Raw genomic sequence first — 13,270 nt, forward strand, 5'->3', positions numbered from 1 at the left:
TTGGTTTCTTCTCAGTGCTTCACTTCTGCCCCCATCCCCCACCCCCACTTCTGGCAGCTCCCAGCTCCCCCGCCCAAGCTGAGAGGTCACCCTGCCACCTGCAGCAGAGCTGCTGCTGTCCCAGCCCAGACAGTGCTGAAGGTGCAGGGCTGAGCCTCCAAATGTGAAGCCCTCCAAACACCCCAGCATCACAGGCAGAGAGGAACAAACCTTGGAGCCCCCACACATAGCCAGAGACTCCCGATATTCTCAGAGGTAAGGGGTGGGGGCAGACTCACAGAGCGGGGGCGATGCCCGGAGACAAGAACAGGGCCGGCTGCCTGGGAGCACTCCGAGGAGGAGTCTGTGCTCTGCTCCTGCTCAGCCCCAGGAGGAGCTCATGGGTGGCATGTGGGGCTTCAAGCAGGCAGTGTCCTCACCCAGGACGCTGAGCTCCCGGCCTGTAAGATTCCTCCACCTGCATGTGGCCCAATGAAGGCAGAGTCCCTGCAGGCCAAGAGACCATGAGGGCTAGGACAGTGCTTCTCAGTCCAGGCTGTGGGCTCCACACTACAAGGACGCCTCTCATGCCTTGCCCTGGGCAAGATGCCTGAAAGGGGCTAGACTGGGAGCCCTAGAGGGACAGAGCTTGTCTGCCACCCACAGGAGGGGTGAGGGGACAGATTCAATGTAATGTCATTTAAAGAAAACAGCATTGTGGCTGGGTGCAGTGGCTCATGCCTGTAATCCCAGCACTTTGGGAGGCTGAGGAGGGTGGATCACCTGAGGTCAGGGGTTCAAGACCAGCCTGGCCAACATGGTGAAACCTCGTCTCAACTAAGAATACAAAAATTATCTGGGTGTGGTGGCAGACCCCTGTAATCTCAGCTATTCGGGAGGCTGAGGCAGGAGAATCTCTTGAATCCAGGAGGCAGAGGTTGCATTGAGCCCAGATTGCGCCACTGCACTCCAGTCTGGGAGACAGAGCAAGACTCCATCTCAAAAAAGAAAGCGGCATTGCAACATTTGCACACCTGAATTTGTGGCTGCAATTCATACTCCCCCATACATATACACACGCATACACCCAAAGCACAACACACCAGACATACACACACAGACACCCACAGCACACACTCAGATGCTGGCAGATATCACATGCATACCCAGAGAAACACAGCCTAGCAACTCATGAGCACAGAAGCAACACACCCTAGAGAAACAACCTGGAGATGTACACACAAAACCCAAACACAACCCAAGGACCCACGTGCCACACCCAGAGGTGTTCCTCAGATGCACCAGCACACACCCACACTTGGGATATGGGCCTTGGGGGTGCTAGGTGTCGGTACCATCAGGCCCAGGCAGGCAGCACCGCAGTGGCTGCGAAGAGCATCCCACGGCCCTTCCTTTCTGACAAGGCCTCACACCCTGCTTGTGCCTGCCTAGTCCCCTGCCCAAGGCTAGGGCCTAATGAGCAGCAGCCCCAGCTCCCAGGCCCTGCCATCTGCCTTCGGAGCCCATATTGGGGTAGGGACGAGGAAACAGGAAGTAGATCCTGGGTCCCACCTGGGAGTGAGAAGCTGAGGGGTGGCATTTGACAGGAGCTGGGGACCCGGGAGACGACATCCAGCCCTGTTTCTGCTCAAGCTTGTCAAATGTGGCAGCTCAGACAGCCCAGGGTGTGTGGGGGGCCTGCTGCTTAGAAGGGCTCCCATGTGCCACCAAGCAGGGGCTCCCAGCATTGGGCAGGCAGGGGGTGGGGGGCAGGAAATGCCTGCTGAATGAATGTGTGAGGTGTGAGGTGGTAGAGAGAAGCAAGGCCCAGAGACACCTGCCCGGTGACCTCTCTGCCCCTGGCATCTGTGCCCAAATCCCATATGGCATTTCCTCCACACAGTCTATTCCTGGGTCCTGGGCCAGCCAGTGCCTTCAGCCAGACCAGGAAAGAGAGGTGCTTATTCTGTCCTGGGGCCCTGGAAGCTACAGCACTGACTGGTCTGGCCCAGAGATGGGAGGGTTGGCAAAAAACTATTGCCCTTCAGCTCCCGCTCCTGACTCCCTCTGGCCTGAACTGCACCCTGGATTCACCTCTACTAGAGGTGAGATGGCTATTGTAGATAATGGAAAACCCTCCACTCAAGGAGAGACCCCTGGGGCCAGGGCAAGGCTTGCACTTTACTCAGTGCTAGGTTTCCAGCACCCAGCATAAGCCAGTGTCCCACTGTCACCCCCAGCCATGGGGACAGGGGCTCTGGACATCCAGCCTAGGCTCAGGCTATCAGTCCGGAGGTCATCTAAGTCCTAGAGCAGGCTGTGGGGCGCAGCCTTCAGCCTCATTCCCTGCTTCCCTCTCCCAGCAGCAAGGTCCTCCACACATCCCTGCCCGCCCCTTGCCCTGAGGCCAGAAGGACTTGAGAAGCCCCGACTCCACCTCCCCTCAGTGGGCTCTAGAGTCTGACCCCAGGAAGGGCAGGATATGACAATGACCTCTGACCTCTGGGTTCATGACATCCCCATCTGGTTGGTGCTCTTCTCCTGGAGCTGAGGGTCCTGGCAGGATTGAGTTCCCGGGCTCTGAGTCCCCATTCCTGGAGCCCATTGGGCCCCCAGGCCCTGGCAACCCTGGGGTGTTCAGGCCTATTCTTTTTCTCCTGACTCTTCGGCCAGATGGGCCTTCCTCCCCAAAGCAGGGTTACTGCCTCCTCGGCTCTCCCGGCACCACCGACACATGAGCTCAGCCCACGTTCTGCCTCACCCCTCCAGCTGCTGTTAATGCCCTGCTGGGCTGAGTTAGCATGCGGGCCCTGGTAGGGCTGGAGGGAATCAAGAGCAGCCCCTTTCATAGGGAGCACCGGCTCACACTCGTTCGTGAATGTGCACCAGTTCCCTTCCCTGCGCCTTGGCCTAGCCAGTGAGGACATGGAGCCTCCTGGGGTTTAAAAACTCTATTGGGGCCCCCGCTCTGCAGGGCCTGGACAATCCTTCCAGCAGATTTGGGGATCCGTCCCAGTGCACCCAGGTGGGCAGACTGCCAGGGGTTGAAGTCTGTATCTGGTGTCCTCCTGAGGTCACTGCCTGAAGTCCTCTTCTCCAGCCTGCAGGGGTTAGTGGGGCACGGGTGGGTGAATGAACCAGCCTCTGCCCTCCCCGATCCCCATGGGGCTGTTACTTGGGGACACTTCTGGCTACAAGCCCCACGCCAGCACCTTCCCGCTCCTGCCTGGTTCACCTCAAATGTGGTGTCCACAATCTCATCGATGACGGCTGCCTGGGAGCGGAACTTCTGCTGCTGCTGCTCCACGCTTGCCACCAGCTGCAGGTAATGGAACAGGAGCTGCTGCTGCCTGCGGGTGATGGGTGGGGGTCACAGAGATGGGCTGGGTTGACCTGCTGGCTGGGCCTACTGGACCCCAGAAGCACCCAGAGGCTCTTCTTGCCTGCCTCCTCCCCGCAAAATTTATATGACTGCAGACCTTTATTTCCAGGAGGTCTCCTTTTCCAGATATGAGAAAGTGCCCAAGTCTGCCTGTAGCGCAGAGGCTTCTGGCTTTGTTTATCTTCCTAACCACCCATCCCTCCACCCACCCATTGATCTGCCCCATTCCTCCCCATACGCCCACTCGACCATCTGTCCATCCATCCACCCACTTTATCCAGTCACTCACCATCTGGCCCTCTAGCCACCACAACTCACCTCCCCCTCCATCCACCTGCTCTTCCCTGTAGCCACCCCCCACCCACCCATTAACACCTTCACCATGCAGTGTAGTCAGTCATCCACCTGTCCATCCACCCACTCATGCGCCCACCACATTACCCATTGTCCCATTCACACCCTCCCGGCCATCTTGTCAACCCATTCATCAAAGAACACTGGAAACAATGAACACAGCAAGGTGCTCTGAGGAGCTGGAGATGAACAAGAGACAGCTTGGCCTCAGAGGAGATGGAGATTAACGAGAGATAGCTTGCCCTCAGAGCCAGACAGCTGCTGACACCTTGAGATGTGAAGTTGGGTTCTGAGGGGCCCGGAGGAGGGAAACCTTGCCCGGTGCTGGGGGCCTGGAAAGACTTCTGGAGGCAGCGTCAATGAGCCGAGTTTGAAAGATAAGTGAGAGGCCAGGCGCGGTGGCTCACGCCTGTAATCCCATCACTTTGTGAGGTCGAGACAGGCGGATCATTTGAGGTCAGGAGTTCGAGACCAGCCTGGCCAACATGGTGAAACACTGCCTCTACTGAAAAAAACCACGCACAAATAGCCGGGCGTCGTGGCGTGCACCTGTAATCCCAGCTACTCAGGAGGGTGAGGTGGGAGAATAGCTTGAACCCAGGAGGCAGAGGTTGCAGTGAGCCTAGATTACACCACTGCACTCCAGCCTGGGTGACAGAGTTCCCAGATGTCCTGGCCCAGCTGGTCACTCAAGTGGACAGAAATGGAGGTTGAGCATCTGGCTTCCAGGCCTTGATCTAAGCTGTTCCTCCAACTACCTCATTATCCCTCCACTTGGCTGAAGTCTACTCATCCTCCACGGCCCAACACAGGTCTTTAGAGGTGGGGTCCTCATGGGCAGGGGCTGAGTCTGTGTCCTCTTTGGGTCCCTGGAGCCCTCACAGGGCCCAGACCTGACAAAGGTTGGGGATGGTTCTGGGGTGAAGGAATGGGTGGAATCTCTGCTGCTGGGATTAGCCAGGTGGCACACACACCTCTGGGCGTGCAGAAGCCACTCAGGGTCTCCACATTGCACCCACAGGCTCATCCGCAAGCCTCAGCACTCCATCCCGTTCTAGAGGGGCAGGCAATGTCCCTTTCCCTCCCAACCCTCCAGCCAGGCCCCCAGGCCTCACCCTTACACCCCAGGCCTCACTCCCTTCCTGTCTCCTCACTTCTCAGTCATGGTCCCAAACTTTTTCTCAATGAGCTGCTTCAGCATGGTGCCTTCACTCGCCACCTCTTTGGGCTCTGGATGTAGAGAAAGAAGGGTGAGGTCAAGGTCTGGATTTGGAGAGGAGGCAGAGGAACCCCACGTGTCAGGAAGATAAGGGCTAATGGAGCTTCTGTACAGGCTGCTCCAGGAGGTTGCTTCTCCGGGCGTGCCGCATGATGCAGTTCCCTTTGTTTGCTCGTCCAGCACCCACCCCACTTCTGGAAGAAGTACCCCAATTTTCCTGAGGAACAAATCACTTCTACCCCCTTTTAGTCCAAGTCCTCTGGCTGAGGTTAGCCCCATCCCCCAGCTTCAAGGACAGGTAACTTAGGCCTAGCCAATTAGAACGTATTTTTTCTTTTCTTCTTTTTTTTTTTTTTTTTTTTTTTTTTTTGTTTTTTTTAAAGGGGGTTTTTTTTTTTTTTTTTTTTTTTTTTTTTTTTTTTTTTTTGTGTGTGTGAGACAGAGTCTTGCTCTGTCGCCTTGGCTCACTGCAACCTCTGCCTCCCGGGTTCCAGTGATTCTCCCACCTCAGCCTCCCGGGTAGCTGTGATTACAGGAGCCCACCACCACGCCCAGCTAATTTTTGTACTTTCAGTAGAGACAGGGTTTCACCATGTTGGCCAGGCTGGTTTCAAACTATTGACTTCAGGTGATCCGCCTGCCTCGGCCTCCCAAAGTGCTGGGATTACAGGCGTGAGCCACCATGCCCGGCCCCCAGTAGGTCTTTTAAGATTTGACAAGCACAGTCAGGTGTGGTGGCTCACATCTGTAATCTCAGCACTCTGGGAGGCTGAGGTGGGAGGATCATCTGAGGTCAGGAATTCAAGTTTGAGACCAGCCTGGCCAACATGGTGAAAACCCACCTCTACTAAAAAAACAAACAAAAAGTTAGGTGAGTGTGCTGGCGCATGCCTGCAGTCTCAGCTACTCAGGAGGCTGAGATGGAAGGATTGCTTGAGCCTGGGAAGCCGAGGTTGCAGTGAGCGGAGATTGCAGCACCACACTCCAGCCTGCGCCACAGAGCAAGACTCCATCTCAAAAAAACAAACAAACAAACAAACAAAACACAACGATTTGACAAGCAGTTTAAATGGCTTTGGGAGGATTGTCCTAGAGTCCTCTGGACTAAAGTCCTCCTGAGTCTCAAAATCTAAAACTCTAAAACCGAGTCTGGAATTCTGTATCTGTGGAGGGAGGTTAGGGGGATGGAGAGACTGGCCTCCACTGGCAGGTGAGGCCAGGGCGGGCTGAGCTGGTACCTGCGGCTCTGAGCTCCGTCAGTGAGTCTTCCAGCAGCTTCTCTTGGATCCTGGCGGCCCTCTGGGAAGAAGAGGCCTCAGATCTGTCAGAGTCCCAGGCCTGCTCAACCCTGGAGCCCCATGGCCTTACTCCTCCAGCTTCCTGATGTGGTCCACCTGTCCCACCCCACTTGGTACCTCCTGCTTCATTTTCTCGAGGCCTTTGAACAGCGCCATCTGGAAGCTATCCACCAGGACAGTAATCACCAGGCTGGAGAGGGGGACAGGAGTGTGCCCTCAGTGAAGAGGCCAGAGGAGAGGGGCACCCTGTACTTCCTGTGGGTTCAGTGTGGCACGACCAGGGTGAGAGGGCTGGGGTGAGGGTCCCAGGGGGAGGAGGAAGCACGGGTGGTGCTGGGCAGCACAGCAGGGGCGAGTCCTCACTTGAGGAAGATGAAGTACTGGATGATGATGTAAATTATGAGGATGGGAATGATGTACCAGGCGCCTAGGGGAAGCAGGCCAGAGGGCACAGTCAGGCTGTGCTTGCCACCCCCAACCACGACCTGCTCCCTCCCCACACTCTGACATGCAGGCATCAGAAGCCCCACTTTGCCGATGGGGTCACCAAGCCCTGGCCGGTCCACCCCCCCAATCCCTTGCCCTCCCTGCCGCCTGGGGCCTGCCCTACCCTGGGCACGGCTGTCTATGTAGATGAGGGACCAGTCATCCAGTGTGAGCAAGGTGAAGAGGGTGAAGATGGTGGTGAGGATGTTCTGGAAGCGCTTGGGGTCAGATTTGCGGAACAGTGCTCGGAGGACCGCGGAGAAGAGGACTGGCTGTTCAGGGCCAAACTCGGCTCTCAGTCCTATCCCTGTCCCAGTGCCCCTCCTCCTGCCCCATCCCTGCTCCCCGCACCCCTTTCACCGCAACCCCTCAGGCCCCCACCCCAGCCCCTGCAGCACCAGGATACAGAGGCAGGTAAACATGAGGATGAGGATGGCTGCGATGGATGGCAAGGACTGGCCCAGGGTCCCTGTCACTTCCTGGACGCTGGTCAGGAATCTGTGGGCAGAAATGGAGCGGGGGCTGAGTCATCAGTGGGGCAGGGGGGTGTTTGTGCCTAGCAGCCACAGCTGGCGCTGAAGGCAGGAGGCTCCTGACTTGCTGGTGACTTGGGTGAGTCCCGGCCCCTCTCTGGAAAAATGAAGGGGCTGATTCCAGTGCATGGCAGGAGGCAGAAGCAGGCTGGGGTCAGCAGCCTCCGGCGCCCCCATCCCTTGAGCAGGTCACAGTGGATTTCTTGGGGGACCCGGTCTGTGTCCCCTCTTCCTTTGGAGTCCCCACCCCAGGTGGGAGCCGTGGCCACCGACCTGAGCCTCCGCAGGACCCGGATGGCCCTCAGCGCTCGCAGGCTCTTGAAGACCTTGAGGATCCGGAAGAGGCTTTGGTGGTAGATGGCGAAGGAGTGGGTCTGCATCAGCAAGAAGTCCAGCACGGCCATGGCCATGATGAAGAAGTCTGAGGGCACGGGGTTCCTGAGCCTGGCGGGCTCCCAACGCCAGCGCTCCCTTCCCCACCGTTCTCTCATCCTGAGCCTCCCTGAGACTAAACACACACGGCCTGGCCCCAGCCCCACCCACCCAAATTGTTCCAGAAGTCATAGAAGTACGAGAGACCCAGGACGATGATCTTGAGCAGGGCTTCCACCACGTAGATGCAGAAGAATATGGAGTCCAAGGCCATGAAGTACCACTCTGCAGGGACACAGGAGCGCGCTCAGAGCTGTCCCGAGCACCCAGTGTCCTCTCTCTCCTCGGCATGAGTCTCATACAAGCCCAGGTTCCCAGGCTCTCCCCGGCTCTACCTAAGCAGCTCCACGACTTCACTACTGCTCTGTGTCTCAGTTTTCTTGTCTTTAAAATGGGTTTAATTGTGTCCGGGAGCAATGGTGCACGCCTGTAATCCCAGCACTTCGGGTGGGTGAGGCGGGCAGATCACCTTAGGTCAGGAGTTTGAGACCAGCCTGGCCAACATGGTGAAACCCTGTTTCTACCAAAAATACAAAAATTAGCCCGGGCGTGGTGGCGGGCACCTGTACTCCCAGCTACTTGGGAGACTGAGGCAGGAGAATCACTTGAACCCGGGAGGCAGAGGTTGTAGTGAACCGAGATCACGCCACTGTACTCCAACCTGGGCAAAAGAGCGAGACTCTGTCTAAAATAAAATAAAATAGGGATAACTGAAGTCCACTCGATAAAGTTGTGAGAATTAAATGCATGAACACAAGCGAAGTGCTTAGAATGGAGCCTGAGACAACCAGCCGGGCAGCTCCTGTCCTTCACCCTGCTCCATAACATTAGAGGGCCCAGCCTTCCCTGGCCTTCCACCCTCGCCCCTCCAGCGCCTTCCACCCTCGCCCCTCCAGGGCCTTCCACCCTCGCCCCTCCAGCGCCTTCCACCCTCGCCCCTCCAGCGCCTTCCACCCTCGCCCCTCCAGGGCCTTCTCGGGTTCCCAGCCCTTCCCGCAAAGCTCAGGCTCCAGGCGCCCGGCCGCCCTCAGTCGCACATTTGGAGCAGATGCGTCCCCTAGTGGCTGCGGCGCGAACAGCACCGCCTCCCGCCTAGCTGGTCCTTCTGTCTCGGGCTGGCTGACCTCAGCGGAGTCTTTATGAGACGCCCTCTAAACGCTGGGCAATGCCATCTACTTCCCAGGGGTGAGGATCTAGTGAGCTGAGTCCTGTGAACCGCCCGGCACTGGATCAGGCCCACGGAGGTCCTGGAACAGCATCGGTGGCTTCTCCATGGGAACAGGGCTCCCTGGCTCTTACCGCCACGGATCTCGACTTCAGCGAAAGTCTGGGCCACCAGCATGAAGGTGTTGAGGCAGACGACGACGAAGATGAAGGTTTCAAAGGCCAGGGATTGGGTCAGCTTCCGGATCATTTCCCGGAAGCCCTGAATAAGGAAGGTTAGCTTTTCCCACAGCCACTGCAAGAGATTAGTAGAGTGTCCCTTCTTGTGGGTCCGCTGGAGCCGGCCGGCTGAAAGGAACAGGGCCAGAAAGTCAAGTGTGTGCAAGTGTGGGACACGAGGTCCCGGGCACCCCCCAGCCTGGCTCAGCGTCCATAGTCACTCCCACCTGCTTGCTGGCCCTCCGCCTCCGGGGTTCAAGGAATTCTCGTGCCTCAGTCTCCCAAGTAGCTGGGACTACAGATGCCTGCCCCACACCCAGCTAATTCTTGTATTTTTGGTATAAACAGGGTTTCACCATGTTGGCCAGGCTGGTCTCGAACTCCTGGCCTCCACGGCTTCCACCACATAGATGCAGAAGAATACGGAGTCCAAGGTTATGAAGTACCACTCTGCAGGGACACAGGAGTGCGCTCAGGGCTGTCCCCAGCACCCAGTGTCCTCTCTCTCCTCAGCATGAGCCTCACACAAGCCTGGATTCCCAGGCTCTCCCCGGCTCTACCTAAGCAGCTGCGTGACTTCACTACTGCTCTGTGTCTCCGTTTTCTTGTCTTTAACATGGGGATAATTGTGACCAGAAGCAACGGCTCGCACCTGGAGCTCACTCCTGGAGACCAGGAGTTCGAGACCACCCTGGCCAATAAATCCCCAACAGGTTGGTCCTGTGCCTTCTGTGGCAGGGGCCAGCCTGTTGGGGATTTGGAGTTGGCTTCTGGGGATCCTGAGGGCTCCCACTCCTGTGTCTCCATGCCTTTCTTTGCTCACGTGGCAACTTACACATGGAAAACCCAACCTCCTCATCACCCCATCCTCTTGGTGCACTTATCCTCTCCCTTTAAGGTCCTGATGAAATGTTCCCTCCTCTGGGTTGCCTTTCCCACCCCCATTTAATAACACACTTGCCCCGGTCTGCTTGTTCCTGAGACTGTTGTCATGTTTTATTTGTTGTTGTTTTCTGAGATGGAGTCTCGCTCTGTTGCCCAGGCTGGAGTGCAGTGTCGAGATCTTGGCTCACTATAACTTCTGCCTTCCAGCTTCAAGTTATTCTCCTGCCTCACCCTCCTGTGTAGCTGGGATTACAGGCACACACCACCACACCTGGCTAATTTTTGTATTTTTTTGGTAGAGACAAGGTTTCGCCATATTGACCAGGCTGGTCTCCAACTCCTAAACAATCTGCCCACCTCAGCCTCCCAAAGTGTTGGGATTACAGGTGTAAGCCACCGCACCCAGCCTATTTGTTTTTTTTTTTTTCTTATGGAGTCTTGCTCTGTCACCCAGGCTGGAGTGCAGTGGCATGATCTCGGCTCACTGCAACCTCTGCCTCCTGAGTTCAAGCGATTCTCCTGCCTCAACCTCCAGAGTAGCTGGGATTACAGGCACGCACCACCATGCCTGGCCAATTTTTGTCTTTTTTTTGGTAGAGACAGGATCTCACCATGTTGGCCAGGCTGGTCTCGAACTCCTGACCTCAAGTGATCCGCCCGTCTCAGCCTCCTGAAGTGCTGAGATTACAGGTGTGAGTCACCACGCCTGGCCTGTTGTCACGTTTATTGAACTACTAGGAAGAAGGTTCGGTGGAGTGAGAGCTAAAGCCCATGGTCCCTCCTTACCCTCCAATAAGGCCCTCATTCAGGCATTAGTTCCTAATCTCTGTCCTCAAGCAGCTCACAGTTGAGTGGGAGAAATCTGGACAGATAGGATCCACTGTGGTCAATGTTCTGAGGAGGGCAGGCCCCGAGCACAGGATGATCTGTGGTCAGCTAAGTGACCACCCCCAGTCTTGGGCCCCTCGAGGGCAGCGACTGTGTTGAATTTTTCCCTGTGCTGCCATGGTCCAGGCAGGTCACGCACCCACACTGAATGAGTGTCAATGTTTGACTGGTGGACATACGAATAAAGAAGGCAGTGACTGAATGAACAAACACCTCATGGCCTAAAGAAGTGCATAATTCAAAAAATAAAAGATGGGACCATGAACAGTCAGGAGAATGAATAGCCAATGGGGGACATATGCAGGAGGTTCAGGCCTTACGATCTGTGGAAGGTCAGTGCGGGCGCGAGATCAGGTCTGGAACCTGTGCCAGGCAGCAGGAGTTGGCATGGGGGACCCAGCAAAGACTCACTTTTGCGTCTCCGAAACTGCCCCTCTTCTTTGCCCCAGTCTTCTGAATCTTTGGTATCCCAGGGATGAACTTTTTTGGACCTCTGGGTGGCACGTGAGTGGACTGCGCTGACAGACCGAGTCATGCTGTGGGCCGAGCCCCGTGGGTGTGCCATGTGAGGGGGGAGGGCTCCTGTATGAGAAGCAGCAGGGCCGGAGGCATCGTGAACCAGGCTCCAGGACGTTTGTGGGATGGAGAGCTGGGAAGTGCTCTGGACGTAGTCCCTGTACTGGTAGTCGCCATAGAGGTGACTGGAATGATGCGCACTGCGGTGGTCTCGGTGCTGGTGGTGGTCTCGGTGCCGGTGGGTCCGGTGGTGGTACTGTGTGTGGTGGGAATGCTCACTATGGGGGTACTCGCTGTGATGGTCAGATATCCCATGCTGGTAGGACCCCACAGAGGAATAAGGGGAAAGGATCTGTCCGTGATGAGAAGGCCTTCTATGCTGGTGGGCTTCGTGATGATGGGACCTGCCATGGTGGTGGCTTTGGTGGTGGGTGGACCAGCCATGGTGGGAGACTTGGTGATGCTGGGACTCGTCGTGTTGGAGCCCGCTAAGGTAGGAAGCCTCGCTGTGGTGGAAGGACTCACTGTAGGGATTGGCTCCATGGGGCAGGTAGGACCCACCATGGTGGGAAGCCTCGCTGGGGTGGTGGGGCACGCCAGAGGAATAGTGGGATAAATTCTCACCGAGATATTGGCGTCTGCCATGGTGAGACGCCTTACGGTGGTGGGAGTCATTCTGCTGATGGAACCCACTGTATTGGGACCCGTCATGATGCCTTCTGCCAGCACGGTGGAGCTCATTAAGGTAGTCCTCACCGTAGGAATGGTGGGAGGGGACAGCGCCTTGAGAGGGAGCCAGGCCAAAGCCTGTGGGGCCGTGGGCTCTGCCATGATTCCACGACTCACTGTGGTGTTGAGATTGGTGGATGTGGGAGGAGAAGGCTTGGTCGTGGAAGTCTTCGAACTCCGGAGGGTGGTGAGATTCACCACGTCGCTGAGGCACGCCATGATGGTGGAGAGCTCCGCTGTGGCCTGGCCTGTGGTGTGGGGGTGATGAGTGGGAGTGAAAGAATGTATCTGTGTTATTGGTGTCTGCCTCATTCTGAGCCTTTTCAGGCACTGAGTTTTGATCCATGACTGTGCTGGGAACTCTGGAGCGAACAGAACTCCAGACCTGGGCCCAACAGGCCCCGCCTGGATTTCCCTTCCTTCCTGAGCCGAGCTCAGTGCAGACTGTGGCACTGGGCTTCCAGAAAGGCCTGACTATTCTCGTGGAACTCCCCCCTCTATGATGTCACCAGCAGGCCAGGGCCTCATTCCCAAATGTCTCTTCCTGGACTACAGTTCAGAATCAAGAATTATTGTGTCAAACTCCTTCATTGTAAATGAGGAAACCGAGGTCAAGAAAAGGGAAGGACTGGACCTAGGGGACCCACAAAGCTGGACCAAGAAGTCCATGGGGCACCATGGCTTCATCAGCTGCTTTAGCCCTGTTATTGGAAAGAAAATGGTCCAAGTGATCCAGTCTCCAGTCCCATCTAGAGGTCAGACTGCCTGACTCCCTCATAAATAAGTGTGTGACCTTGGGCTTGTTGCTGAACTTTCCCATGCCTCAGCTTCTTCCTCTGTAAAATGGGAATAAGAACACCTAGCCCACAGGATCAAAAAAGTTAAGATATGTAAACCTTATATTAACAGCATAATACATAGTTTTTGTTGTTGTTGTTTGTTTATTTCTTACTTTATTTTTGAGAAGGAGTCTCGCTCTGTCGCCCAGGCTGGAGTGCAGCGGCACGATCTCGACTCACTGCAACCTCCGCCTCCCAGGTTCACGCCATTTTCCTCAGCCTCCCAAGTAGCTGGGACTACAGACGCCCGCCACCATGCCTGGCTAACTTTTTATATTTTTAGTAGAGACAGGGTTTCACTGTGTTAGCCAGGATGGTCTTGATCTCCTGACCTTGTGATCCGCCCG

General features: G+C 56.2%; 1 protein-coding gene across 1 annotated transcript; it reads right to left on the reverse strand.

Annotated features, from left to right (window-relative positions):
- Positions 1-2,915: 2,915 nt before the first annotated feature.
- On the reverse strand, positions 2,916-12,562 carry CATSPER1 (cation channel, sperm associated 1). Its single transcript, XM_011965236.1, has 12 exons — positions 11,251-12,562; positions 8,983-9,195; positions 7,795-7,908; positions 7,525-7,672; positions 7,125-7,216; positions 6,843-6,986; positions 6,596-6,659; positions 6,350-6,422; positions 6,173-6,233; positions 4,870-4,945; positions 3,215-3,329; positions 2,916-3,080 (listed from the first exon to the last, which is right to left on the reverse strand). Exons 1-12 carry the CDS (start codon positions 12,428-12,430, stop codon positions 3,054-3,056), a joined length of 2,307 nt encoding a protein of 768 aa, XP_011820626.1. The 5' UTR covers positions 12,431-12,562; the 3' UTR covers positions 2,916-3,053.
- Positions 12,563-13,270: the final 708 nt, after the last annotated feature.

The sequence above is a fragment of the Mandrillus leucophaeus genome, unplaced genomic scaffold (assembly GCF_000951045.1).
Source record: "Mandrillus leucophaeus isolate KB7577 unplaced genomic scaffold, Mleu.le_1.0 Scaffold718, whole genome shotgun sequence".
NCBI classification, from domain to species: domain Eukaryota; kingdom Metazoa; phylum Chordata; class Mammalia; order Primates; family Cercopithecidae; genus Mandrillus; species Mandrillus leucophaeus.